Here is a 26,299-nt window from a genome sequence, read left to right as displayed (position 1 = left end):
TCATCTGCAGACATGCAGTATAGATTAGAAGATTAGTCCATGGACTATATAAGTCAGGTCAGACTTCTCTTAACCATCATCTCCTTGTGAACAACAGGAAATCTCTCTCTCTGGAATTTATATTTTTAATTTATTTGTTGTTCTACCAAAGTACTCAGGATGATTAAGTATAGTACAAAATCAGTCACATCAAACCTAGATATTAGAACACCATCAGTATGTGGAAGTCAAAGGCAAAATAAACAGTGAAAAATTAGATACTGTAAATATCAGAATAACACAAGGAAAATAAAAATTTAAGAGATTTCAGGTATGGTGCATTATTTTTTAAACAGAAAAAGTATTTGGATATTCTCATGCTGTTTGCTTGTCTCTCAGCCTCAGTCCTCATCTTGTGGAAAATATGGCTATTGATTGATTGTCTTTGTGTGGTTCAGCTGGCCAATTTTAGAGGTTTGAGTTTCATAGATTTATTCTATGGAAACCAGATTGCTCAATATTTCTGAACACGCATAGACATTAGCCTGCAGAAATTTTAACTTACTGCCGTTCAACTATCTGGCTACATCTTTCCATCACCTCTATCAGCAGGACAAAATGTACAATAATGATGCTGACTGGAGTGCCCAATAATCTACCAGCATCAGGGTGGAAAGGTTTGCTGTAGCTACCCAAACTGTCTCTTTTCACTGTTACAATTTATTTAAATTCTTCAACATGAGGCAAACAGCACATATTTTAAACCCTCCTGTAAGTTAATAAATTGGGCACATGAGAGCTGCAGCACTTTCTGCAGAGCCAAACTTGCTCTCTCTCACACACTGGGGAGCTGATAATAAGATGGGAAAATTTGCATACTGCTACACTCTTGTCTCTATTTTTGTTCCAACTGAAAGTTAAGAAGCTATCTTTTTTAAAAAAAGTCACGTGGCAAGAATCAAACGGAGCGAACTGAAAAGCTTTAAGATGATTCACACTAGGCAGTCCAGGTTAATAATCTCACTCTTGCATTTAAACAAAACGGGCTCGTTGTTTTGATTGTGATTTGCAAACAAGCCTAACCACAACATTTTCCTCTAATGATATTGTCACCACAGGTATACTTTACGGCAATCTAGGCAATCTATATGGAAGGCAATTTTGCCTTCCTCCCCCCCCCCCCCGCCTCCAAGGGAGCAGAATAAATGATTGTGAGCAAGCAGTGTTAGTACTACCATGGGTTCTTCATGTGTCAGTTCCCAATGTTTTCTGATAATTGCTCCCCCAGGAGGAAACTTATATGAAAATTCCCCACCCCCCAACCCCAGTAGCTTGTGTATTTGACAGTAGGCCTCGAAATGTTATTTTCCTACCATTGTGAGATTAAGACCCAAATTAAATGGAAAAACAAAATGTTTCTTTGCTTTGTGTGCTCTGCAGAGCAAAAGCCTATCAAATAGCTAGTTTTCATGACAACTTATAGCCTGGGGTGAGTCTCCAGAGACTATCAATCAGCAAGCCTGAAAAAGTAATTGTTTAAGCAGTTATCACTTAGTTTTAAATTCACAGTTTATTGTTTTGTGACAGTCTATTTCCATTTCTATGCCAGTCACCTCCAGACCACCTAAAGAGCTCACCCAGCTGGCCTAAATTTTATCTCTCTCAGAGCAGAAGGCACAACTGTCACGGGTGAGACTCCAGCTTCACCCCATAATCTAGGAAACGTGTTATTGTTTGATTACAGCATTCATTTCCTTACTTTTCTGAACATAAAACCAGTATGTAGTCAAAAAACAGTGCCGCTTTTCAATTTCCCTTTTCTAGCCTAGTTTTTAGTTAAGAATTTACCCTTCTCCTTCTGACCGAATGTCTTTTCTTCTTTTTCAACATCCAACACATGCTATCATACTGAATGTTCTTCAAATCATCATTTCTTTTGGTTCCTTTTTTTATGCTTCTTTATATGCTCTCAGAATGTGAGATCTTACAGTATAAAGCATGCCTAGAGGACTCCAACATTAATACAATATATGTATATCTCTGATACAGCCTTTTTATTTTGGTCATTTCTGGAAAATCAAAAAGCCATGTGATTTCTTTAGAAAGCTCATTCAGATGAACTAGTGGAAAAATAAAAGAGTTTCCTCCCTCAAAGTCATTGCCTCCCTCAATTTTCCTCAAAGTAGGAAAAATTCAGTTCAGTTTCTGAATCTCAGAGAAATGGTAATTCAAATCCTTAGCAGAAATGTGCAACAAGATAAAAACAGAAGGGACTTTTATCACTTCTCTTCCTTTTCTTTCTTACTTTTAGATACTGGGTTCTAGTTCATTGCAACTCAAGACTTGTTGTTGTTGGTTGTGAAGTCATGTCCGACCCATCGCAACCCCATGGACAACGTTCCTCCAGGCCTTCCTGTCCTCTACCATCTTCTGGAGTCCATTTAAGCTCATGCCTCCTGCTTCAGTGACTCCATCCAGCCACCTCATTCTCTGTCGTCCCCTTCTTCTATTGCCATCAATCTTTCCCAGCATTAGGCTCTTCTCCAGTGAGTTCTTCCTTCTCATTAGGTGGCCAAAGTATTTGAGCTTTAGCTTCAGGATCTGGCCTTCTAAAGAGCAGTCAGGGTTGATCTCCTCTAGGACTGACCGGTTTGATCGCCTTGCAGTCCAAGGGACTCGCAGGAGTCTTCTCCAGCACCATAGTTCAAAGGCCTCAATTCTTTGGCGCTCAGCCTTTCTTATGGTCCAGCTTTCACAGCCGTACATTGCAACTGGGAAGACCATAGCCTTGACTATATGCACTTTTGTTGGCAGGGTGATGTCTCTGCTTTTTAGTGTGCTGTCTAGATTTTCCATGGCTTTCCTCCCCAGGAGCAAGCATCTTTTAATTTCTTGGCTACAGTCCCCATCTGCGGTGATCTTGGAGCCCAGGAAAATAAAATCTGTCACTATCTCCATTTCTTCCCCATCTATTTGCCAGGAATTGAGAGGGCTGGATGCCATGATCTTGGTTTTCTTAATGTTTAGTTTCAACCCAAGTTTTGCACTCTCCTTCTTCACTCACAACAAGTGGCTCTTTAGTTCCTCTTCACTTCCTGCCATTAGAGTGGTATCATCTGCATATCTTAGGTTGTTGATATTTCTTCCGGCAATCTTAATTCCAACTTTTGATTCATCTAGCCCTGCCTTTCTCATGATGTGCTCTGCATATAAGTTAAACAGGCAGGGCGACAGTATACAGCCTTTCTGGTCTCCTTTCCCAATTTTGAACCAATCAGTGGTTCCGTGTCCAGTTCTCACTGTTGCTTCTTCACCCGCATATAGGTTTCTCAAAGAGACAAATCAGATGGTCTGGTATGCCCATCTCTTTAAGAACTTGCCACAGTTTGTTATGATCCACACAATCAAAGGCTTTAGCATAGTCAATGAAGCAGAAGTACCGTATTTTCTAGCGTATAAGATGACTGGGCGTATAAGACGACCCCCTACATTTCCTGTTAAATTATAGGGTTTGGGCTATACTCGCCGTATAAGACTACCCCTCTTCCAATGCACACCAAATAAAAATTAAAAAACATCAGATTTGATTTTAATATGGTAATTTTAATTCAAATGCAGGTACTTAGTAGGAAAACTGTCACTTATAAACATAAGGCTGTTTGTCATCAAACATGTAAACATAAAACAGTGCAAGTGGATTAAACTTTTCCTAATTCACTCTAAAACTTTCCCTGCGCAGACCAAATGGGAGATCCACTCCAGGTTTTCCAGCCAGCCCGCCCAGTTCCTGAGTCAAATGTGTCCTTAGAGCTAAACAGCTGCTCTGGCTGCTGCATTCCCCACCTGCCTTTCAAGTTGGGATAGACTGCAGCTGCTCTTCAACTTTAGAAGGAAAGACGCCCAGCCTGTAAAAAATCACAGACTGCAGCTTCTTCTCCAATTTGTCCCGCTTTCCTGCGCAGACCAAATGGGAGATCCGCTCCAGGTTTTCCAGCCAGCCCTGTCCCTAAAGTTGCAGCACCCGACGTATAAGACGACCCCTGACTTTTGAGAAGATTTTCATGGATTAAAAAGTTGTCTTATACGCCAGAAAATACGGTACATGTTTTTCTGGAACTCCCTAGCTTTCTCCATAATCCAGTGTATGTTGGCAATTTGATCTCTAGTTCTTCTGCCTCTTTGAAACCCTGCCTGTACTTCTGGAAGTTCTCGATCCACATACTGCTGGAGTCTAGCTTGTAGGATTTTAAGCATAACTTTACTAGCATGTGAAATGAGTGCAATGGTGTGATAGTTTGAACATTCTTTGGCACTGCCTTTCTTTGGAATTGGAATGTAAACTGATCTTTTCCAATCATGTGGCCACTGTTGAGTTTGCCAAATTTGCTAGCAAATTGAGTGTAGCACTTTTACTGCATCGTAGTTTAAGATTTTGAATAGCTCAGCTGGAATACTGTCACCTCCACTAACCTTGTTGTTGCTCAGCTTTCCTAAGGCCCACTTCACTTCACATTCTAGGATGTCTGGCTCGAGGTCAGTAACCACCTCATCGTGGCTATCAGGAAGGTTAAACTTGTTCTTGTATAGTTCTTCTGTGTAATTTTGCCACCTCTTCTTAATCTCTTCTGCCTCTGTTAGGTCCCTGCCATTTTGGTCCTTTATCATGCCCATTTTTGCATGAAACGTTCCCTTCGTCTCTCCAATTTTCTTGAAGAGATCTCTGGTCCTCCCTATTCTATTGTTTTCTTCTATTTCTTTGCACTGTTCATTTAAGAAGACATTCTTATCTCTTCTAGCTATTCTCTGAAATACTGCATTCAATTCGGTGTATCTTTCTTTTTCTCCCTTGCCTTTCGCTTCCCTCCTTTCCTCAGCTATTTGCAAAGCTTCTTCAGACAGCCATTTTGCTTTCTTGCATTTCTTTTTCTTTGGGATAGTTTTAGTTGCTACCTGTTGTACAATGTTGCAAACCTCCGTCCATAGTTCTTCAGGCACTCTGTCTATCAGATCTAATTCCTTAAATCTATTTGTCACCTCTACTGTATATTCATCAGGGATATGATTTAGTTCATAGCTGAGTGGCCTAGTGCTTTTCCCTACTTTCTTCAGTTTAAGCCTAAACTTTGCAATGAGAAGCTCATGGTCTGAGCCAAAGTCAGCTCCTGGTCTTGTTTTTACTGACTGTATAGAGCTTCTCCATCTTTGGTTGCAGAGCACATAATCAATTTGATTTCTGTGTTGACCGTCTGGTGATGTCCATGTGTAGAGCCGTCTCTTGGGTTGTTGGAAAAGAGTGTTTGCTATGACCATCGTATTCTCTTGACAAAATTCTGTCAGCCTGTGCCCTGCTTCATTTTGTACTCCAAGGCCAAACTTGCCTGTTATTCCGGTTATCTTTTAGCTTCCTACTTTAGCATTCCAATCCCCCATGATGATAAGGACATCATTTTTTGGTGTTAGTTCTATAAGGTGCTGTAGGGCTTCATAGAACCGGTCAATTTCATCCTCTTCAGCACCGGTGGTTGGGGCATAGACTTGGACTACTGTGATATTTAATGGTTTGCCTTGAATTCGAACTGAGATCATTCTGTCATTTTGGGGATTGTATTCCAGTATTGCTTTTCCTACACTTTTATTGACTATGAAGGCTACTCCATTTCTTCTGAGGGATTCTTACCCACAGTAGTATACCTGATGGTCATCTGAATTAAATTCACCCATTCCTGTCCATTTTAGTTCACTGATTCCTAAGTTGTTGATGTTCAGTCTTGTCATCTCTTGTTTGACCAGCTTTCCTTGATTCATGGATCTTACATTCCAGGTTCCTATGGAGAAAAAATCTTTACAGCATCGGACTTTCCTTTCACCACCAGATACATCCACAGCTGACTGTCCTTTCGGCTTTGGCCCAGTCGCTTCATTCTTTGTGGCGCTACTAATACTAGCCCTCTGCTCTTCCCCGGTAGCATATTGGACGCCTTCTGACCTGAGGGGCTCATCTTCCAGCATCATGTCTTTTTTCCTTTGGGTAATGTCCATGGGGTTTTCATGGCAAAGATACTGGAATGGGTTGCCATTTCCTTCTCCAGTGGATCACGTTTTGTCAGAACTCTCTGCTATGACCTTTCCATCTTGGGTGGCCCTGCATGGCATAGCTCATAGCTTCATTGAATTACGCAAGCCCCTTCACCACGACAAGGCAGTAATCCATGAAGGGGAACTCAAGACTAAAGTCCCCTAAATGTATTCCTTTCAGAAGTTACAGAAGTTTACAATTAAAATGCAAATTTGGAGTTATGAACTATACAGAGGGGAAGAGGACACATTTTTTTCCACCTTTATCTTCTTTTTATTGCTTTGTGAAGCGGAAACTTTAAATCAGGCCAAATGTTGGGTCTTCAACAACAATGCAATGATTACTCTGAAGAATATCAAAAACTCTGTATTATTTCTTCAAGATGGAGGGAAAAAATGTTGAAGACTCACATTGTTTATTGTCAGAGATAATGGCAAACAGAGCACCTAGATTCTATACAACTTTTACCACCCTAAAACTGGAGATTCCCAGATTCTGGCTCCCAGTGACAAAAGGTAAGTTAACACCTACATTTTTCTTCACTCTGCAGGGATTGCAGGGGCATTATGGCCAAAAGGCAGCTGGATGAAATCTTCTTAGGAAAAAAGAGAGATGGACACATTGCCCATATGCACTTCTCAACAGCTGATTTTTGTGAATAGATAGCAGAAATTAACATTTTTGCAGCTGCCTGTGATCATGTGGGTTCTATCATGGTATGAACCTTAAATGCAGCCTTTCGTGGATTCATAGTTTGAGCAAACCTCATCCTTTTAATCACTTTGGAGTTTTTATTTTTTTTGTACTGCCTCTTTAAAATTGAAAATCTTCAGAACTGCAAGCCTGCAAGTTGCTGGATGAGTTTTCCTTCAATCCATTTAAAAAGAAAGGAAACTATGTCTTTTCAGCTTCATAAGATCTTTATTTTGAAATTTTTGGCAATATACAGCAAACAAGTGATTTTAGAGTTGTTTTAAAGAGTTTAAATGCAAAGCTTAAATGAATTTAGCATCATGTGAGAAAAATCTGTTTTGTTTTTACTTCAATGCAAAACAAGACTCTGAAGGTCAATTGTTAAAGCACAAAAAGACTGCTTTAATTAAAACATTTGAACTGTGTGGGAGGTGTGCTGTCCTGCTCTCTCTCTCTCTCTCTCTCTCTCTCTCTCTCACACACACACACACACACACACACACAGAGAGAGAGAGAGAGAGAGAGAGTTTAAGGGCTCAGTGGGTTAGGATGCTGAACTTGTCGATCGGAAGGTCGGCAGTTTGGTGGGTCGAATCCCGAGTGCCGTGTAGCAGAGTGAGCGCCTGTTACTCGTCCCAGCTTCTGCCCACCTAGCAATTCGAAAGCACGTAAAAATGCAAGTAGAAAAATAGGGACCACTACGGTGGGAAGGTAACAGCGTTCCGTGTGCCTTTGGCGTCTAGTCATGCCGGCCACATGACCACGGAGACGTCCTCGGACAAGCGCTGGCTCTTCGGCTATGAAACGGAGATGAGCACCGGCCCCTAGAGTCGGAAACGACTAGCACGCATGTGCGGGGGAACCTTTACCTTTACCTTTATTAAGGCTTCTGAGTCTGAATTGGTATTCCCCAGAGATTCCCTGTGCTAGCATTGGCTCAACCCTAATAAGTTCCACAGGCTACTCAAATGAAGTCAACTCTAGTCCTTAATGCAAAGGCAAGTCCGGTCTACTTGTCAAAGTCAAGTTCCAAGACAAAGGCGAGTCCACAGGCAAAGGCAAGATGAGGCAAAGGCAAATCTGAAAGACAAGGGAAGTCCACGGGCAAAGGCAAAGGCAAAACAAGACTACAGCTGAAGAGAAACATACAAAATTCAAGGCAAGAACACACAGCAAGGAAACAAACATGTTATTCCCAGCATCATCTCCATCTGACTGCTGTGCTAAATAGCCAGCTTCTGGTAACACCCATTAAGAGGGGCGAGGAAGCCTCCTCATGAGTAGCCAGGCTGACCTTTGCTGCTTTTGCCTTTTCTCTGTCCTGCATGTTCTTGGATCAGGTACAGAAGTCAGTTCTTCTTCCTCATTGCTGACTGGTTGCAGCTGCATGCTTTCCCTACCTGAAGCCTCAGGTCTATCTTGCTGCATCTGTGTTTCAGCCAGTCACCCTCAGATGGCTACTTGCAGCCACTAACTAACTCCCCTCCTGGCATGCCCAGAACTGATTCATCCTCCTCCAAACAGACATTGGGAGAGGTATCTGGGGAAGTGTCTGGGTGAGTCATCACAGGGGGATATGTTCTTACTTTCCCCCCCTCAGTTGTTCTTTCCCTTTCCCTCCCTCACCCTGCTCTCTCTATAAATACATGTATTAGATTTATTTGTTAGTTTTACCTGCTTAGCACAATTCTTAATAAAATTATTGAAAACAAAAATAAAAACTGGAGATTCCCACCAGCTGGAACCAATGCACTCAATATTCAGTTATATTGATTCTGCCATAAGAGGTATCTTCAATAGGCCAAACAGCACAGATTGTGTTCATCAGAAGAGATCCAATATCTGCTTAAGCCTGGTGAGTGATTAATATATCACAACTGTTGCTACAGTTCATTGTTATATGAAGACAACATATCCACAAGCAAGCAATATGTTATTCTCAAATGAGAGAGTAGCTGCTCTGTTTCCTAATTCTTTGGCCAGGGGTTCTTCCCAGGATTCATTAATTTCATGTAAAGCCAGATAAGCTACAGGTAGTCTTCAAGTTACAACTGAGCCCAATTTTTTGTTGCTTTACATGCAATCTTAAAGTAATGTGGTTGCATAGCCTCTTGCTTTATGACTGCACCACTTAGTGATGGAAAATCTGGTCCCAATTGTGGTTGCAAGTCAAGGATTACCTGTATGTGCATTCATTTTACAGGTAGATGGACTGAATAAATATGAAGACTGACAGCATTAACATTCCAAACTGCATTCCCCCACCTCCAATTAGGTTTCTAGGAGTACTCTAAATATGATGATTTGGTGGAGTAAAGAAGCTGGCTCAAACTGTTCCTCTGCACTTCAGAATGTTTAGAATGGTATCAGGATTCCTGCACTAGACAGGAGGTTGGACTAAAAGATCTTCAAAGTCCCTTCCAAGCCCATGATCCTGTGATGCTAGGTTTTGCAGTCACGGGAAGACTAGAAGGACCAAGATAAGGTACAAACTTGAGACCAAACAAATCTGTTACAATAATCATGCACAGTTGTTAGTGATCCTTCCCACTGATAAACAACCTGCTCTCACGCCATAACAATGCAAAGGTGGGAAGAAGATGCATAAGAATTGGATTTCAAGAGTTCAGCTTCCAGAATTCATCCCATCCCTTCCATCCATCCATCCATCCATCCATCCATCCATCCATCCATCCATCCGCTTATAGTTGGCTGTTGCTATCTCTACATCGTAATAGTTTTTCTAATATCTTTAAGAAAGCACCTTATCCAAGAGCTGTGTTCTTGAATCTCTGCCTGTTACCCTTCTGTTTGAATAATGGTTTGGGGGAAAACCTGACCACCCTAGCAGTGGGGAAATCTTTAGAGTCTGAGAAATAAAAGCCTATGGTTGAGAAAAAGAAGTAGGGGAGCTTCTTCCTTTCTGTCTTCAGTTGCTACTCAGTGGGATATGTTTATTTTTAATCTATATATACTCAGGTCCTCATGTAGCATTTGCTTGTTTTAAGTTAAGAAATGTTGTCCTGTCATAAAAATAAAAAGGCATTGCTGAGAATTTTCTTTTCCTTTGTTTTATATTTTTTTAAGCAAGAAAACTTTGCTACAGCTTCTGATACTCTAGAATGAGGCAGGAAATTATGCCATCCATGCCATACTTTCAAGATTTATTTTTCTCTGAAGAAGGAGGAAAAAAGAAAAAGTGCATCTGACATTTAAAGGAAGCAAAAACATTTTTCCATCTCCCCACTCCCCAAAGTCATCATTTTCATAGGTGATTAATGGTCCTGTAAAAGAAGCAGCAGGATACTTAGCCAACAAAAGGTTTTTTTATTGCATTGGAGAACAGCACATCAAGCAGAAAAATGCACTGATTTAATTTTACTTCTTATATCCTCCTTTTAGACTGGGGCAAATATATTTATCTGACCATATCCAGTTGTGAAGAATCTGATATTTAATAAAATATATTTAAATGTGGTATTCCATACCTATTTAAATATTTTGGTTAGATCTTTGCCAGCATTACACTACAAATCTAACACTAGCCATTTCTCTGACTAATTGGTACAAGTTACATTCATAGTTGATTTTTATGTGAGCAAGAAGAACAGCAATCAAATTGAATGATAACCTCCCTGAAAACTCAATTTACTAAAATGCAATAAATACACTTTGTGCTGCATTCAGAGTTATTTTATTTCCTATCATTCTTAGTAAATAGAAAATATTCTTTAAAAAGTGTTTGTTTGTCACAGTATTATCATATTTATTGCATCTGTGAATATAAAACTGCATACTAATCACAACATATAACAACAGCAAACTCTAGCCCCACTTTAAAACAGCCACACATATATTTGTGTTTTTCTGTCATAATGAAGTTTGGGAAATTAGCATATCTGGATGGTTAGATAAAATTACACCTAACACACCAAGATATGGCAAGTGAGCCATAAAACTCCTCGAATTATATATTAATCCGATAGTGCTACTCTGACAAATTGAAGGAAAAGTCCTCTGAGGACCTAGTGTCCAGGGTCATCTGCAAAGGAGTAAAAAAAAGCAAGATGGTGGCCAAGATCTTGATGAGTAGAGCATTTGGGGCATTTCAGTTAAACAGATGAGCTGTTGAGAGGAGAAAAAGTTAAAATAATGTGAAGAAAGCAATTTTTTATTTCTCAAGGGCTGCATTACTTGTGAAGACCACACACCAATTACTATAGCTACCGAAAAAGCAATGGGCAGGAGCCAGAGTTAAAACTGAGTAAGCCCATATCTCTTCTCTTCAAACAGGGAAAGCTCTTACAGGATGTGTAAACTGATTACTTCCAAAAGACCATACAACAGGCCATATAACATTAATCAAAGGACTGCATGTACCAGTTTTCTTTTTGGAGGGAGGAGTGCAATTTTGCTAGCTTGCGTAGCTAGACAAAAGTATAGGTAGACCTTGGCCTTGTCTACCTGCAATTGAGTCCACAATTTTTGTTGTAAATAATTGGGGTCATAAGTCGAGTCACCATGTTACCGGCCTTGATTTTTTTGCAACAGTCATCAACTAGTCACCACGCTCAGTAAATGAGTCACCATAGTCATTGAATCACATGGTTTAGGTCCAAAGTCAGCTTATCCAGTGGGAATTTTTTGCAGAAAACAGCAAAATATGTCATAAAACACAGTCAGGTTATTGTGGGAAGTTGCAACTGGTCTTAAATATCAGCTGCTTCCCAAGTGACCAAAATGCAATCATGTGACGGGGGGGGGGGTAGTTCAACAGGTCATAAGTAACTTTTTCCAAGGCTGTCATAACATTTGAATAGTCATTAAACAATCAGTAGTAAGTTGAGGACTACCTGTAATGTTTTGATTCATGCAAATATTCTAAGCCCATTCTGTGTGTAGTTTACCAACTTCTCTAATTATCTTCTGCATTCTAACTCTCCCTTGTCCCACAGCAATTAAATGTAAGACAAATAAATAATGTAAAGATAATCTAATTTCTTGAACTAGTTCAAAAATAGTTTTCTAATAATGGCTATCTCATGCACAGACTATTCGGACTTTTTCAAAATGTACTTGAACCGAACATCTTTATTCTGGGAAAAAAAAGAAAAGAGAAACAAGAACAATGCTACAGGACATGTTTCTGATTCTCATGCCACATATAATTTCCTATCTGTGATATGGATTACAGTAGGAACACATTCTGGATTAGGATCTCTGATGCTTTTTTAAAAAAGTCCATCTGGAAGCTTTTCCATTTTCCTTTCCTGAATAATGTAGTTTTGACTCTTTCCCTAAGACAATTAATTAATAGTGGCAGGAACAGGTTAGAAAACAAAAAACCTGAGAAAATTGACACCTAGCAGCCACTCTTCTAATTAAGAGCAATACAAGCTAAATTAGAAAAAGCAATTAATATTTCAGAATGAGCTAACCATACATAGTATTTGACAACTTCTCAAAACTCCAGCAAGAACTATGGTAGGTTTCCCACCCTGACAAATTTAAATCTCGTTTAATTTGTGTAAGCTCTCTTCACTCCTTGAACTTTCTCTACACATTCTGCTGTGTGCATCAGAGAAGCGTGATGGTACCAAAAGGCATTTGCATGTATTTGTACTTTGGCTATTTGTATTTTAGTAAGATGCTAAGCTCAAAGGATCTGGATGATTCCACCAATTATTAAATCTATTATGCAAGTGTAAGAAAGCCCTTGGGATTGATTGTGGCCTACTTTGTGTTTTATTTCTTGCAATTCATTTGAAATTAACATAAACACTGAAAGATTTAGGGCTCTACATCACTCAAAAGCCTCTGGCTTTTATACAAGCTGGCATCCTGAATTTGAACCACTTGAAGAGTGATAACAGTTGCTTTGAAATTGAGATGGTTCCAATATCTGGTCTTCAAAGAGAGAAGCTGACACTTTAAAACCCTCACAATCCTTCCTTGTGCTCTGAGTTCATGGAACATATAGATCCCATAATGAGAATACTCAGTGTCATGTGGTTATTCTTTACTTAAATAAACTTCTACTACAGAAAATAGTATTTGAGGTGAGGTTCAGCTAAGGGTTCTTTGTATTAAATGTAGAGAGACAACAGCCTTTTTTCCCTTAACCATAGTGTGCTGAAGCAAGAAATCTACTGTTTATTTCTGTTTGAAAGTAGTTCATTTATTTGTATGTGTACATGCATAATATACGTAGAATGTTTACATACAAAAATGTTTATGAGATGTAACCGTTCAGCTGTAACCTTTCAGCAACTTTTAGAAGAAAAGCCTATACAGGTAATTTATTATTAGAAAATACGTATCCAACATTATATATGTCATAAAATTCAACAGCAAACAGAAATGTGCTGCTAACACACAACAAGGAAGTAAGTATTCTTTATTTCTCTTTGTTTCTCTGCAACAGATATATCTGGAGTGAAAATCAAGTTGTTTGACTTACGGTTGGCTGTCTTGTTTTGATCAGTCTGGACTCTGTCATTTGATTTGCTTGAGATTGAGGAGATGCTGGAGCTCCTGACAAAACCAAAGGTGGTGAGTTTAGTTGATGGCAACCGTGAATAACCAGGAGGACGAAGTCCAGACTGACATGGTTTTGGAAGATTCGATTTTGTAGCATTTGGACTTGAGCCTTTTTTAAGATCAACTGGAAGAAAAAAAAATATTGCATGCATTTTTTTTAAAAAAAATGGAGATGTATTGTTAAATCTTTTCAGAACAGACAAGAATGGCATTGAAAAGAAATACATCCCTTGGAACTTTTTGACGATCCCACATTTATTTATTTATGAATGTTATATGGCCATCCATCCCACAAGAAGCGACTCTGGGCAGCATATAGCAAAAAAGAAAGTATAAAAACAATACACATGTCAAACACAATCACATTTTTAAAAAGTACACAAAAGAGATTCGATCAGCAATGGTTCTCACCCATCCCCAGAGATCACCAGCCTGATAACAAAGCCAGGTCTGAGGAACTCCCAGAAAATATGGAGGGATTTTTGTTATTGTTATTATTGTTATTCCTTGAGTTGGGTTGAGTGACGCTTCCATTTTGATTCCAATGGCCCCATCTGCTCCTCTTTAATGCACTTACATTTATTCTCTTAGGTTTCTGCAGCTGCTTCAAAGAATTGCAGTCAGGTCCATGTTCATGACAAAATATTTGGAATCAAATCTAAAGTGATGCACAACCAATTAGGTTTTTTAATGCAATAAATTAAAATGGATGAAAGGAAAACAACATGTAAGAAGCTATAAGCCAGCAACATAAAATTTGATTCATCATTATTTTTATTTTTTTTTCTTATGCCATTTCAGACTTTATTTTAAAATGACATTATTTTTAATTTATATGATTCTAGAGATGGAAATATCAAATATGCCTGATAAGTACAAATGCAAATCCATATAGAATTGTATAGTTTAGTATATCAATACAATTCTTATTATTTTTCATGCTTTCATGAGTTAAGGTGGGACTAGAATTCCATCTCCTAGTTTCTAGCCTGGTTCAAAAATTTTTAAGAACTTCAAAACATCTAGTTCAACAATCTGGCTCTCACAGTTCAACACACATCAGAACCACCTAACCAGGACAGGATTCATGAGGCTACTCCAATACTGTCAACACACCATCTTCACATTCAAAAGGGAAATGTATGAGCAAATAAAAAGGACACCCATTGTATCCCCAATATCAGGAGTCACTGCAGAAACAGTCTTTCATGAACTAGAACACCGCGCATTTCAGAACTACACACCTAATTTTTGGTGCAGCTACATGGATGACATGTTTGTCATCATCAAAAGAAATGTACTGAAAGACTTTCATACCATACTGAACTCCATCTTCCTGACATACAGTTTACAATAGAAGAAGAAACAGCTATACAATTACCATTTTCAGATAGACAAGAGGATTGAAGCCTAAAAACCACAATTTATTGCAAGGCCACCAACACGCCGTGCATTCTGAATTTCAACAACAACCACCCGCTGTCACACAAAAAGACTTACATCAGAACACTATATGGCAGAGTGAGAACCCACTGTAGTACCCAGCAAGCCAAACAGCTGGAGGCAGGTACCCACATGAACAATTCAGGCAGAATGAGTACCCACAATCATTTGTTACAAGATATCTGTGCAAGGGAAGAGAAAGGAAGAAACAAGGTACAAGACTAACTACATGGCACACTCTGCCATACTTCAAAAGTATTTCGGAAGCAGTAGAGCACAGTTTCCAACGCTGCCATATGAGGACGAATTATGCATTGTAAAGATCGCTTGAAGGTGGGAGATACTTCCAATGTAATCTACCAGATCCCCTGTATGGATTGCCACTGTCACTATGTAGAACAGATGGGGAGATGCTAACCACCAGATTGCAAGAACACAAGCAAGAGATCAAATGAGGAGACCCAAACTCACTGGTAGTCTCACATTGCAATGAACAAAGACATACATTCAATTTTGCATCTACTAAGATTGTTGGATGAGCAGGCACAAAAACAGTAGGGAAGTGATTGAAGCCTGGGAAATGGACCCCTCATCCATCAACAGAAGTGCTGATTTACCACAAGCCTATCAAGTATTTAGAGGGCAAGGGCTTGGCAGCACACGAAAAGCCATCAACACCCCAATCAGCATCTAAAAAGCCACAACCAACAGGTACCATATAAATACTACACAGAGAAAGCCCAAAGCACACAGTCTGCTAGAGAGAAGCTCCCTGAGGATGGGTTTCAGCATGAGTCTGAAAGCTTGTAAGACTAAACTTCTGGCCCCAGTGACCCACCCAGATTGGATCCTGTAGCATTATATTTGCCTGGGTTTCTTATTTTAAAGAGAGACTATGGTGTATAGTTCAATCTAAACATTAAAATATAATATGCAAGTGGCAAAAAAGGAGTGAAAAAAAGTATTTCCATGTTAGTAATCATCAGGAAGCTGAAAATAAGCGAGCCTATGTCATAATGTCTTTAAACAAATCTGTTCTATTGAAAAGAAACGAGATAACAGTAATTCTTTTCTACCTCTTCCATGATATAAGAATCCAGGTACATTAAACATTTGAAATCCTGTGAAATTCAGGCCAGACAAAAAAAATTGACAGCTACCACAAAGTTGAAACTCTCTTCCACAAAATCTAGCAAAAGTCACCACATTAGAAAGGTTGAAACAGATTTGAAAAAATCTGTGGGTGTCATTTTTTTCAATTTTAAATTCATTTCATCTTACTTCGACATCCTTTTATGTTTGTATATTTAAGAAATATATAAAGAATAGAATAGAATAGAATAGAATAGAATAGAATAGAATAGAATAGAATAGAATAGAATAGAATAGAATAGAATAGAATAGAATAGAATAGAATCTGGAAGGGACCTTAGAGGTCTTCTAATCCAGCCCCCTGCTCAAGCAGGAGAACCTACACCATCTCAGATAAGTGACTGTCCAGTCTCTTCTTAAAAACCTCCAGTGATGGATAGCCCATGATTTCTGAAGCCAAGCTGTTCCACTGATTAATTGTCCTCACTGTTAGGAACTTTCTTCTTAATTCCAGGTTGCTTCTCTTTTGATCAGTTTCCAACCATTGTTTCTCGTCCTTTCTTCTGGTGCTCTGGTGAACAACCTGAACCCCTCTTCTTTGTGGCAGCCCCTCAGATATTGGAATACTGCTATCATGTCACTCCTATTTCTTCTTTTCTAGCCAAACCCAAGTCTTGCAGCCATTCTTCATATGTTTTAGTCTTTAGGCCTTGGATCGTCTTAGTTGCTCTTCTCTGAACTTTTCCCAAAGTCTAAACATCTTTTTTGTAGTATAGTGACCAAAATTGGTTGCAGTATTCCAGATGTGGTCTCACTAGGGCTTTATAGAGCAGTAGCATTACTTTGCGTGATCTTGATTCTATGCCTCTGTTTATACAACCCAGAACTGTACTAGCTTTCTTGGCTGCTGCTGCATATTGCTGGCTCATAGTCAAGTCATTGTCCACTAGGACTCCAAGGTCCCTCTCACAGTTACTGTTTTTGAGCCAGGTCTAGCCTAATCTGTACTTGTACCTTTGATTTTTCCTGCCTAAATGTAAAACTTTGCTTTTCTCCACATTAAAACTCATTTTGTTGGATAGGGCCCATTTTTCCAGTTTGTCTAGATCTTTCTGAATCCTGAGCTTGTCTTCTGGGGTGTTGGCTATTCCTGCCAGTTTAGTGTCACAGTAATAGTCTTTACATTATTATTTCTTCCTCTTCCTCTTCCTCTTCTTCTTCTTCTTCTTCTTCTTCTTCTTCTTCTTCTTCTTCTTCTTCTTCTTCTTCTTCTTCTTTCTTCTTTCTTCTTTCTTCTTCTTCTTCTTCTTCTCATTTGATTTTCTTTTTTTCTTCCCAGTTCATTACTTTTGCTAGTTTACTATTTCTTCCAATCTGAGTTAATGAACTTTGGTCTAGTTGACTAATGCTTCAGTCTCTCGAGTACCAGTTTTAATGTTTTAGTGTTTGTTGCTAATAAGATACCAAAATCTGTTAATTTAGCCAGATTTTTTAATTAATTCCAAGATATAATATCAATGTGGACAGGGAAATTGCAAAAGTTGTGGAGCTGGTGCTCAGTAGATAGGTGATGAAGGATTAACTATAAACTGCAAAATATATTGAGTTATTTTTAACAAAAGGAAAAAGGATTTTAAAGGTCTTTTTAAATCTCTGAGCTAAATAATTTAACATGGGGGAAAAAGAATATTGACTTAGTAACAGTGTGGAAAAAAAGGTGAATTCCAGTGTATGAAAGGTTTTGACATTAAATCTGTCAATTCTGGAGTATCCTTATGCATACTATGTCCGGAATGCAGAGGTTGGTTATAGGCCATACACACTCTAGCCACGCCCACCCAGTAGGCCATGCCCACCCAGGCCACACCCACCCGGCCCCTTGAGGGCAACCGCAATGCTGATGCGGCCCTCAATGAAATTGAGTTTGACACCCGTTATAGGGGAATCTGGTTGAGAGGAAGAAGAGGCTGGTCTAAGATGGGTCGTGGTTTGATCCAACAAGGCAAAATACACTAGGGTACATTAAATGAATGATTATGACTAGGCTGTTGTACCTATTATGAAAGAAAATTAATGGCAGGCAAGGAATTTTGAAGCATCTCTACACGAAACTACATTTTTCAGTGACAGTTCAGTAAAATTTAATATAATCTTCTAACAAAGAGTTACAACAAAGGCACTTACTATTTAATAACTTTATTCATTAGAATTCCCCAACCATCTTTTTAGCAGTACTGAGTGCTCACATATTTATTAGGTGCACACAAATAATTGATCTATACACTGATAAAATTTGCATATAACATTCAACATTTTTTGTATACCCCTCCTTCAGAACTCAAGGTGGCCCTGACTCTGTTAGCCTTTTGTAAGGCTCTAAAGGTGTGGCTATGTGCTTGAGCCTGGAGTCTGGAGCCTGGGGGCCCATTACCTGGTTGCACTGTTATTTTTCACATAATTATTACAGTAATCTTTTATTGTGTATATGTATAATTTGTGAATATTTTTGTGGTTTTATGTGTTTTTATGATATTAATTATTGTGATTTTGTTCACCACCCAATTGGATTGTGAAGGGCAGCTACAGAAATGGAATAAATACATCAAATTATATAAGACTCAATATTTTGTACAATTAGGGATCAACAATGCACATCAGGGATCAACAACGCAGCATCTATGAGCCCAGTGTAAATGATGCTTGTATTGGCGCTAACCAAGATCCTGCTTTCTCGGATTTTAATTGTTCGAATTATTTGGATAAGACTTAGTGTATGACTCACCCTTGTTAAAGGAACCCTTAATGTGATTCATTTTGTTTCTGACAAGGACTATATGCAAACATTGTGGCTGATTTAGAAGATATTTTCAGACCCTCTGGAATCATATCCACATTTCACAACACCAACCAGCTTTCTTTAACATTCATTAGAGTAAATTATTATTATTATTATTATTATTATTATTATTATTATTATTATTATTATTAAAAAACACACCACTTTTGTTATGAGCATTCACTGGGCTCCACCGTACAGTTCAAAAGCCCATGTGTGGACTTCCTCTCTGAAAATATGACCATTTTGTGTTTGAAAAGGAATAGAAAATTATATTTAAAACATGTTTACTTTTTTTGCTTTAATGGGTGTTTTAATTAAATACACTTTAATCATAAGCATCACTTTTTCAGATCTGCCAACACAAGTAGAATAACACTTCAAAATGAACGTTGTCAGAATACTCTAGCTCCTGGCTGCTTGAAGACCCTCATAGATTTAATTATTATAGCATGTATTCTACAAAAATCAGTCTCTGTGAATCTTTTGCTATTTCTTGTCTGAAAATATGAAAATATTTCCAGGGAAATATTCTCTGGCATGAGACAAATATAATTCTGGTGCTCTAATGACACCTGCAAATAATAATAGAAGAGAAATGGCAACACAAACAAGATCCAGTGATGCACTTTCCATTATACATTCACTTTATTCAGAAACCAAAATAGAATCAGAACAAGCAGTGAATGCTGTGGAAAAAGCTGCAACTACATTTTGCAACTTCAGTTTTATGAAGAATCTCTGTGTGGTTCCATGAATTCAGAAATTAAGCATAACATACCTGGATTGCAAAATTCCAGATGACCCCAGATAACAGCAGTGAATTAAGGTTTTCTGAATCAAATCAAAAAATATCTTTATTGTGGTCTTTGATCATCCTTTACAATAAAAAGAACACAGTAGAAAAAAAATATAGTGTAACGTAACAATTTGTTATTGGTAAAAAGAGAAAAATAATACAATAAAACAAATCTAATTAAAAGTTTGGTGAAGATATTTAGTCATCTGATTAGTGGGTGAGAGATTAGCATCCCTGAAAAATAATAAAATATAAAATTTATCTGTGTGACCCTTGTTTTTGGAAATGATTGGAGTGTTCAGAGCACATCTTGGTGTATCATAGAAAAGATACCATATGAGATGAACAAGAATTTCTGTCTCCTTGGATCCAAAAGGGCAAAGTCTCTGCAAATAGCTAGTGAAATATTCCCATCAGTAGAGTACATGGGGGCATTGGAGTGGGAAAAGGCCCATCTACGTTTTTGCCTAGGGTTAGATTGTATAGTTACCCCACAGTGGAGGGCTTGTGACGATCTAACGTTTGGTAATAGACTTCAGGGATGCTGGTAATATCATTTTGATGATCAGTGTCCTTGATTATCTCTTTTACTGCTGATTTGGCCTTCTCCAGAGTTAACTGGCCTAAGTGTGTGGGAGATTTGGCTGTCACATCTGCCACCCCATTGATTGTCAGGGTTAATTTGGTTTTCTGAGTCTCTTTTCTGCCATCTAACATAGTGCTGGAATCCAGAAATGGTACGTATGCCTTCCAGTCAGGCACTAGGAAATCAAGATGCTTGAACCATACAGAAGCTTTGCTCTGCAGAAAATATGGATAAATGTCAACATTTTTTTTTAAAAAAAGAATTTTTCCATAACTTCAATTTGAATGGTTGCTTGGCAAATCCATTTAAAAGTTGATTAATAATAAAGATACAATTATCTGTTGAGGCTATGAAATCTAAAGAAAGTATTCCAAATCATTTTTGAAGTGTGCATACCCATCCTATCATCCATTTTTCATCCCTATCTATCATACACACCAGCAGAAGAGGTGTGTTATGGGCAGTGGTGGGATTCAAATATGTGAACAACCAGTTCTCTGTGTGGATGCCGCTTCCAGAAATCCATTCTGGGCCTGGGCAACAAAAAAATTAGCTACTGATTCTGCTGAAGTGGTGCGAACTGGCTGAATCCCACCACTGGTAATGGGGTCCCGCTGGTCAAGGAATTCTGGCTGATGGGATTCAGGAAAAGGACCTTCTATGTCATGGCTCCCCTTCATGGATTACTGCCTTGTCGTGGCGAAGGGGCTTGCGTAATTCAATGAAGCTATGAGCTATGCCGTGCAGGGCCACCCAAGACGGACAGGTCATAGCAGAGAGTTCTGACAAAACGTGATCCACTGGAGAAGGAAATGGCAAACCACTCCAGTATCTTTGCCATGAAAACCCTATGGACAGTACCAAAAGGCAAAACGATATGACGCTGGAAGATGAGCCCCTCAGGTCGGAAGGTGTCCAATATGCTACTGGGGAAGAGCAGAGGGCTAGTACTAGTAGCGCCAGAAAGAATGAAGCGACTGGGCCAAAGCCGAAAGGACGCTCAGCTGTGGATATGTCTGGTGGTGAAAGGAAAGTCCGATGCTGTAAAGATTTTTTCTCCATAGGAACCTGGAATGTAAGATCCATGAATCAAGGAAAACTGGACGTGGTCAAACAAGAGATGACAAGACTGAACATTGACATCTTAGGTATCAGCGAACTAAAATGGACAGGAATGGGTGAATTTAATTCAGATGACCATCAGGTATACTACTGTGGGCAAGAATCCTTCAGAAGAAATGGAGTAGCCTTCATAGTCAATAAAAGAGTAGGAAAAGCAATACTGGGATACAATCCTCAAAATGACAGAATGATCTCAGTTCGAATCCAAGGCAAACCATTCAATATCACAGTAGTCCAGGTCTATGCCCCAACCACCAGTGCTGAAGAGGATGAAATTGACCAGTTCTATGAAGCACTACAGCACCTTATAGAACTAACACCAAAAAATGATGTTCTTATCATCATGGGGGATTGGAATGCTAAAGTAGGAAGCCAAAAGATAACTGGAATAACAGGCAAGTTTGGCCTTGGAGTGCAAAATGAAGCAGGGCACAGGCTGATAGAATTCTGTCAAGAGAATACAATGGTCATAGCAAACACTCTTTTCCAACAACCCAAGAGACGGCTCTACACATGGACATCACCAGATGGTCAACACAGAAATCAGATTGACTATATGCTCTGCAGCCAAAGATGGAGAAGCTCTATACAGTCAGTAAAAACAAGACCAGGAGCTGACTGTGGCTCAGACCATGAGCTTCTCCTTGCAAAGTTTAGGCTTAAACTGAAGAAAGTAGGGAAAAGCACTAGGCCACTCAGGTATGAATTAAATCATATCCCTGTTGAATATACAGTAGAGGTGACAAATAGATTTAAGGAATTAGATCTGATAGACAGAGTGCCTGAAGAACTATGGACAGAGGTTCGCGACATTGTACAACAGGTAGCAACCAAAACCATCCCAAAGAAAAAGAAATGCAAGAAAGCAAAATGGCTGTCTGAGGAAGCTTTGCAAATAGCTGAGGAAAGGAGGGAAGCGAAAGGCAAGGGAGAAAAAGAAAGATACACCCAATTGAATGCAGAATTCCAGAGAATAGCTAGAAGAGATAAGAATGCCTTCTTCAATGAACAGTGCAAAGAAATAGAAGAAAATAATAGAATAGGGAGGACCAGAGATCTTTTCAAGAAAATTGGAGAAATGAAGGGAACGTTTAATGCAAAAATGGGCATGATAAAGGACCAAAATGGCAGGGACCTAACAGAGGCAGAAGAGATTAAGAAGAGGTGGCAAAATTACACAGAAGAACTATACAAGAATGAGCTTAACGTCCCTGATAATCACAATGAGGTGGTCACTGACCTCGAGCCAGACATCCTAGAATGTGAAGTGAAGTGGGCCTTAGAAAAGCTGAGCAACAACAAAGCTAGTGGAAGTGACAGTATTCCAGCTGAGCTATTCAAAATCTTAAAAGACAATGCAGTAAAAGTGCTACACTCAATTTGCCAGCAAATTTGGAAAACTCAACAATGGCCACAGGATTGGAAAAGATCAGTTTACATTCCAATTCCAAAGAAAGGCAGTGCCAAAGAATGTTCAAACTATCGCACCATTGCACTCATTTCTCATGCTAGTAAAGTCATGCTTAAAATCCTACAAGCTAGACTTCAGCAGTATGTGGATCGAGAACTACCAGAAGTGCAGGCAGGATTTCGAAGAGGCAGAGGAACTAGAGATCAAATTGCCAACATACGCTGGATCATGGAGAAAGCTAGGGAGTTCCAGAAAAACATCTACTTCTGCTTCATTGACTATGCTAAAGCCTTTGATTGTGTGGATCATAACAAACTGTGGCAAGTTCTTAAAGAGATGGGAGTACCAGACCATCTTATTTGTCTCTTGAGAAACCTATATGCGGGTCAAGAAGCAACAGTGAGAACTGGACACGGAACCACTGATTGGTTCAAAATTGGGAAAGGAGTCCGGCAAGGCTGTATACTGTCGCCCTGCCTATTTAACTTATATGCAGAGCACATCATGAGAAAGGCAGGGCTAGATGAATCAAAAGTTGGAATTAAGATTGCCGGAAGAAATATCAACAACCTAAGATATGCAGATGATACCACTCTAATGGCAGAAAGTGAAGAAGAACTAAAGAGCCTCTTGTTACAGGTGAAGAAGGAGAGTGCAAAACTTGGGTTGAAACTTAACATTAAGAAAACCAAGATCATGGCATCTGGCCCTCTCAATTCCTGGCAAATAGATGGGGAAGAAATGGAGGTAGTGACAGATTTTATTTTCCTGGGCTCCAAGATCACTGCAGATGGGGACTGTAGCCAAGAAATTAAAAGACACTTGCTCCTGGGGAGGAAAGCCATGGCAAATCTAGACAGCACACTAAAAAGCAGAGACATCACCCTGTCAACAAAAGTGCGTATAGTCAAGGCTATGGTCTTCCCAGTTGCAATGTATGGCTGTGAAAGTTGGACCATAAGAAAGGCTGAGCGCCAAAGAATTGAGGCCTTTGAACTGTGGTGCTGGAGAAGACTCCTGCGAGTCCCTTGGACCGCAAGGCGATCAAACCGGTCAGTCCTAGAGGAGATCAATCCTGACTGCTCTTTAGAAGGCCAGATCCTGAAGCTAAAACTCAAGTACTTTGGCCACCTAATGAGAAGGAAGGACTCACTGGAGAAGAGCCTAATGCTGGGAAAGATCGAGGGCAAGAGAAGAAGGGGACGACAGAGAATGAGGTGGCTGGATGGAGTCACTGAAGCAGTAGGCGTGAGCTTAAATGGACTCCAGAAGATGGTAGAGGACAGGAAGGCCTGGAGGAATGTTGTCCATAGGGTCGCGATGGGTCGGACACGACTTCGCAGCTAACAACAACAACAACAAAATGTCATGGCTCCCACCCTTTGGAACATCTTGCCCCCTGAGATTGGCTCCCACCCTCCTGATTTCAGAAAGGGCCAGAAGTCTCTACCAGATGTCTTGGGACTCTAATGGGGGGCCATCACATTGGGGGTGGTTGATGAATTAAGAGGCAATCCCACATCCCCCTCCCCCTGCTATGCATCTTGTTCCCTCCCTCCCCATCTTTTAAATATAATTTTATTTCGAGTGTGATTTCTATTTTATCATTTTAGAAATATTTATCTGTTAGGATTTTACTGTTTTAATGCTGTAAGCCACCCAGAGCCATTTTGGTAGGAGATGTGTGGCAAATAAATTTAATTAATTAATTAATAATAAATAAATACTATCAAAAAATTCAGATAAGCGACAAAGGCTAACACAGGGCAAAATTAAATAACATAGTAATGTCCACATTGAATGATTCTCTGAAGTATAAAGGTACTTCAGTTCCAGCTATTTTATGGATAAACACCATTAGTTTTGCTTAAGAGCCATTACATTCCACACTATGCAAGACTTCGGTGCTCCCTGTATGAAGATAAAAATCTTTATTACTGCACTTGAATCTGTGGCAAAACACATTAATTATTTAAAGAAATATTTAGTGGTTCTAGCATATACTGTAAATACTTAGATCACTCTTGCTGAAGCTGCCTTCCTTCAGAAGTCTAGATTCTGGCTCTACATTACTAACGTCAGGTTAAGAATAAAGATTATTAGCAATTTTACTTATCTTATCCATGCAGCACTTTAATTCTCCATTCCTCTTAATTTAGAATAGTCATAGGAATACTGCTAGCTTTAGTAAGCTAAAGGGCAACCAAGCATTTCTCTCTCCCCCCCCGCCCCCAACCTTTAAGGAAGAGTTCAGTTCTGCTGACTTTTATTGATTTTTGTTAAAGCTCATATGAGAGGTTTCCAGTTGAGCTAAAAAATCAGAGCTCATAAAAAGCTGTTTATCTTTTGTCTTTTATATTTAATATAACTCTGTGCTTGGAAATGTTCTAATACAAATTCCAGAAGCATTCTCTTATCTGCAAAAATAGTGCAGAAAAGAACAATTCCTATCTTTGGGCTACTTACTAAAGTTCTGGATGTAACTCTATAATTTGTTGTGCCTTAGGGTAGGGGTTACATGGAAAATAATTAAATTAGCTGTGTTTTATTAACATAATAGTAACATTATTACATTGAGGACCACCCGAAGGCTTCAACTGGTGCAGAATTCAGCCACGCGAGTTTTGATGGGAGCTTCCTGATACTCCTGTGTAACACCTCTTCTCCGTGAGCTACATTGGCTTCCGGTTTCCCTCCGGGTGAGATTCAAGGTGCTGGTAATGACCTATAAAGCCCTAAATGGCTTGTGTCCGGACTATCTAAGGGAACACCTGCTTCCCATCGTCCTGTGCGCCCCCACAGAGAGGGCCTTCTCAGGGTACTGCCGGTTAATGAATGCCGGTGGGTTATTCCCAGGGGAAGGGCGTTCTCTGTGGGTGCACCTGCCCTATGGAACCAACTACCCACGGAAATTAGGACTGCCCCCGACCTTTGCTCATTTCGCCAGGACCTGAAAACTTGGCTCTTTGATCTGTTTGGTCCAGACTGTGGGGTTGTTAATTTAACTGGGTTTTAGATTTACTCTTGGGGCTTGAATTTAATTTAATTGTTTTAATTGTTTTTAAATTTTGTATTTCATGGTTTTAACTGCCCTGTAAACTGCCCTGAGTCCTACAGGAATAGGGCGGTATACAAATTCAAATTTCAAAATTAGACTAAACATTTTAGACTGTTTCCAAACTGAAGAATTTTGCACTTGCCTCTATCAAATTTCACCTGTTGTTTTCTGCTAATTTGTCTAATATTTTAAGACTTGTCTGACGTTTATTTCCATCTTCTAGCTCTCTCATCCAATTTGATATCCTCTGCAAATGTCATAAGCATTTCTTCCATCACTTCATCCATGTTATTAATACACATAAAAAAGAGTGCAGCGCCCAGGGCACAATTCAATACTTCTCTACTTTGATGATACTTTGACTACAATTTTGGAGCCAGCTACATATTCACTTAATTGTCATGCTCCACAGTTCACACTTAACTAGCACACTGATGCTTTGGCTGTCACTCAAGGTCAGGGTAATAACATATGGCACACCCCTACCAAGCATCTCTAATACTCTGCAGTAGCTGACTCTTTGCTTAAGTGAGTAATACTCATCAATTCTCTCTTACTCCCTTCTTGATGCCATGCAAAATGGCCTTCCTTTCAAATTCCTGAGAGATAATGAATGTAGAAGCTCTGCCTAAGGTTGGCATCTCGTCATCTGTCTTCTCTGTAG

At 39.3% G+C, this 26,299-nt stretch overlaps 1 protein-coding gene across 1 annotated transcript in view; it reads right to left on the bottom strand.

The window, feature by feature from the left end:
* Positions 1-26,299, bottom strand: part of MTUS2 (microtubule associated scaffold protein 2) — a gene marked incomplete at its 5' end in the record, with an annotated part of 203,925 nt that overhangs the window by 159,511 nt on the left and 18,115 nt on the right. The window contains one exon of the mRNA XM_083362432.1: positions 13,209-13,412. Within this exon, the coding sequence (XP_083218558.1) occupies positions 13,209-13,412 (204 nt within the window). The remainder of the gene's footprint in view (positions 1-13,208; positions 13,413-26,299) is intronic.

The sequence above is a fragment of the Vipera ursinii genome (assembly GCF_947247035.1).
Source record: "Vipera ursinii genome assembly, chromosome: 4".
Lineage (NCBI taxonomy): Eukaryota > Metazoa > Chordata > Lepidosauria > Squamata > Viperidae > Vipera > Vipera ursinii.
This window is presented reverse-complemented; position numbering and strand designations above follow the sequence as displayed.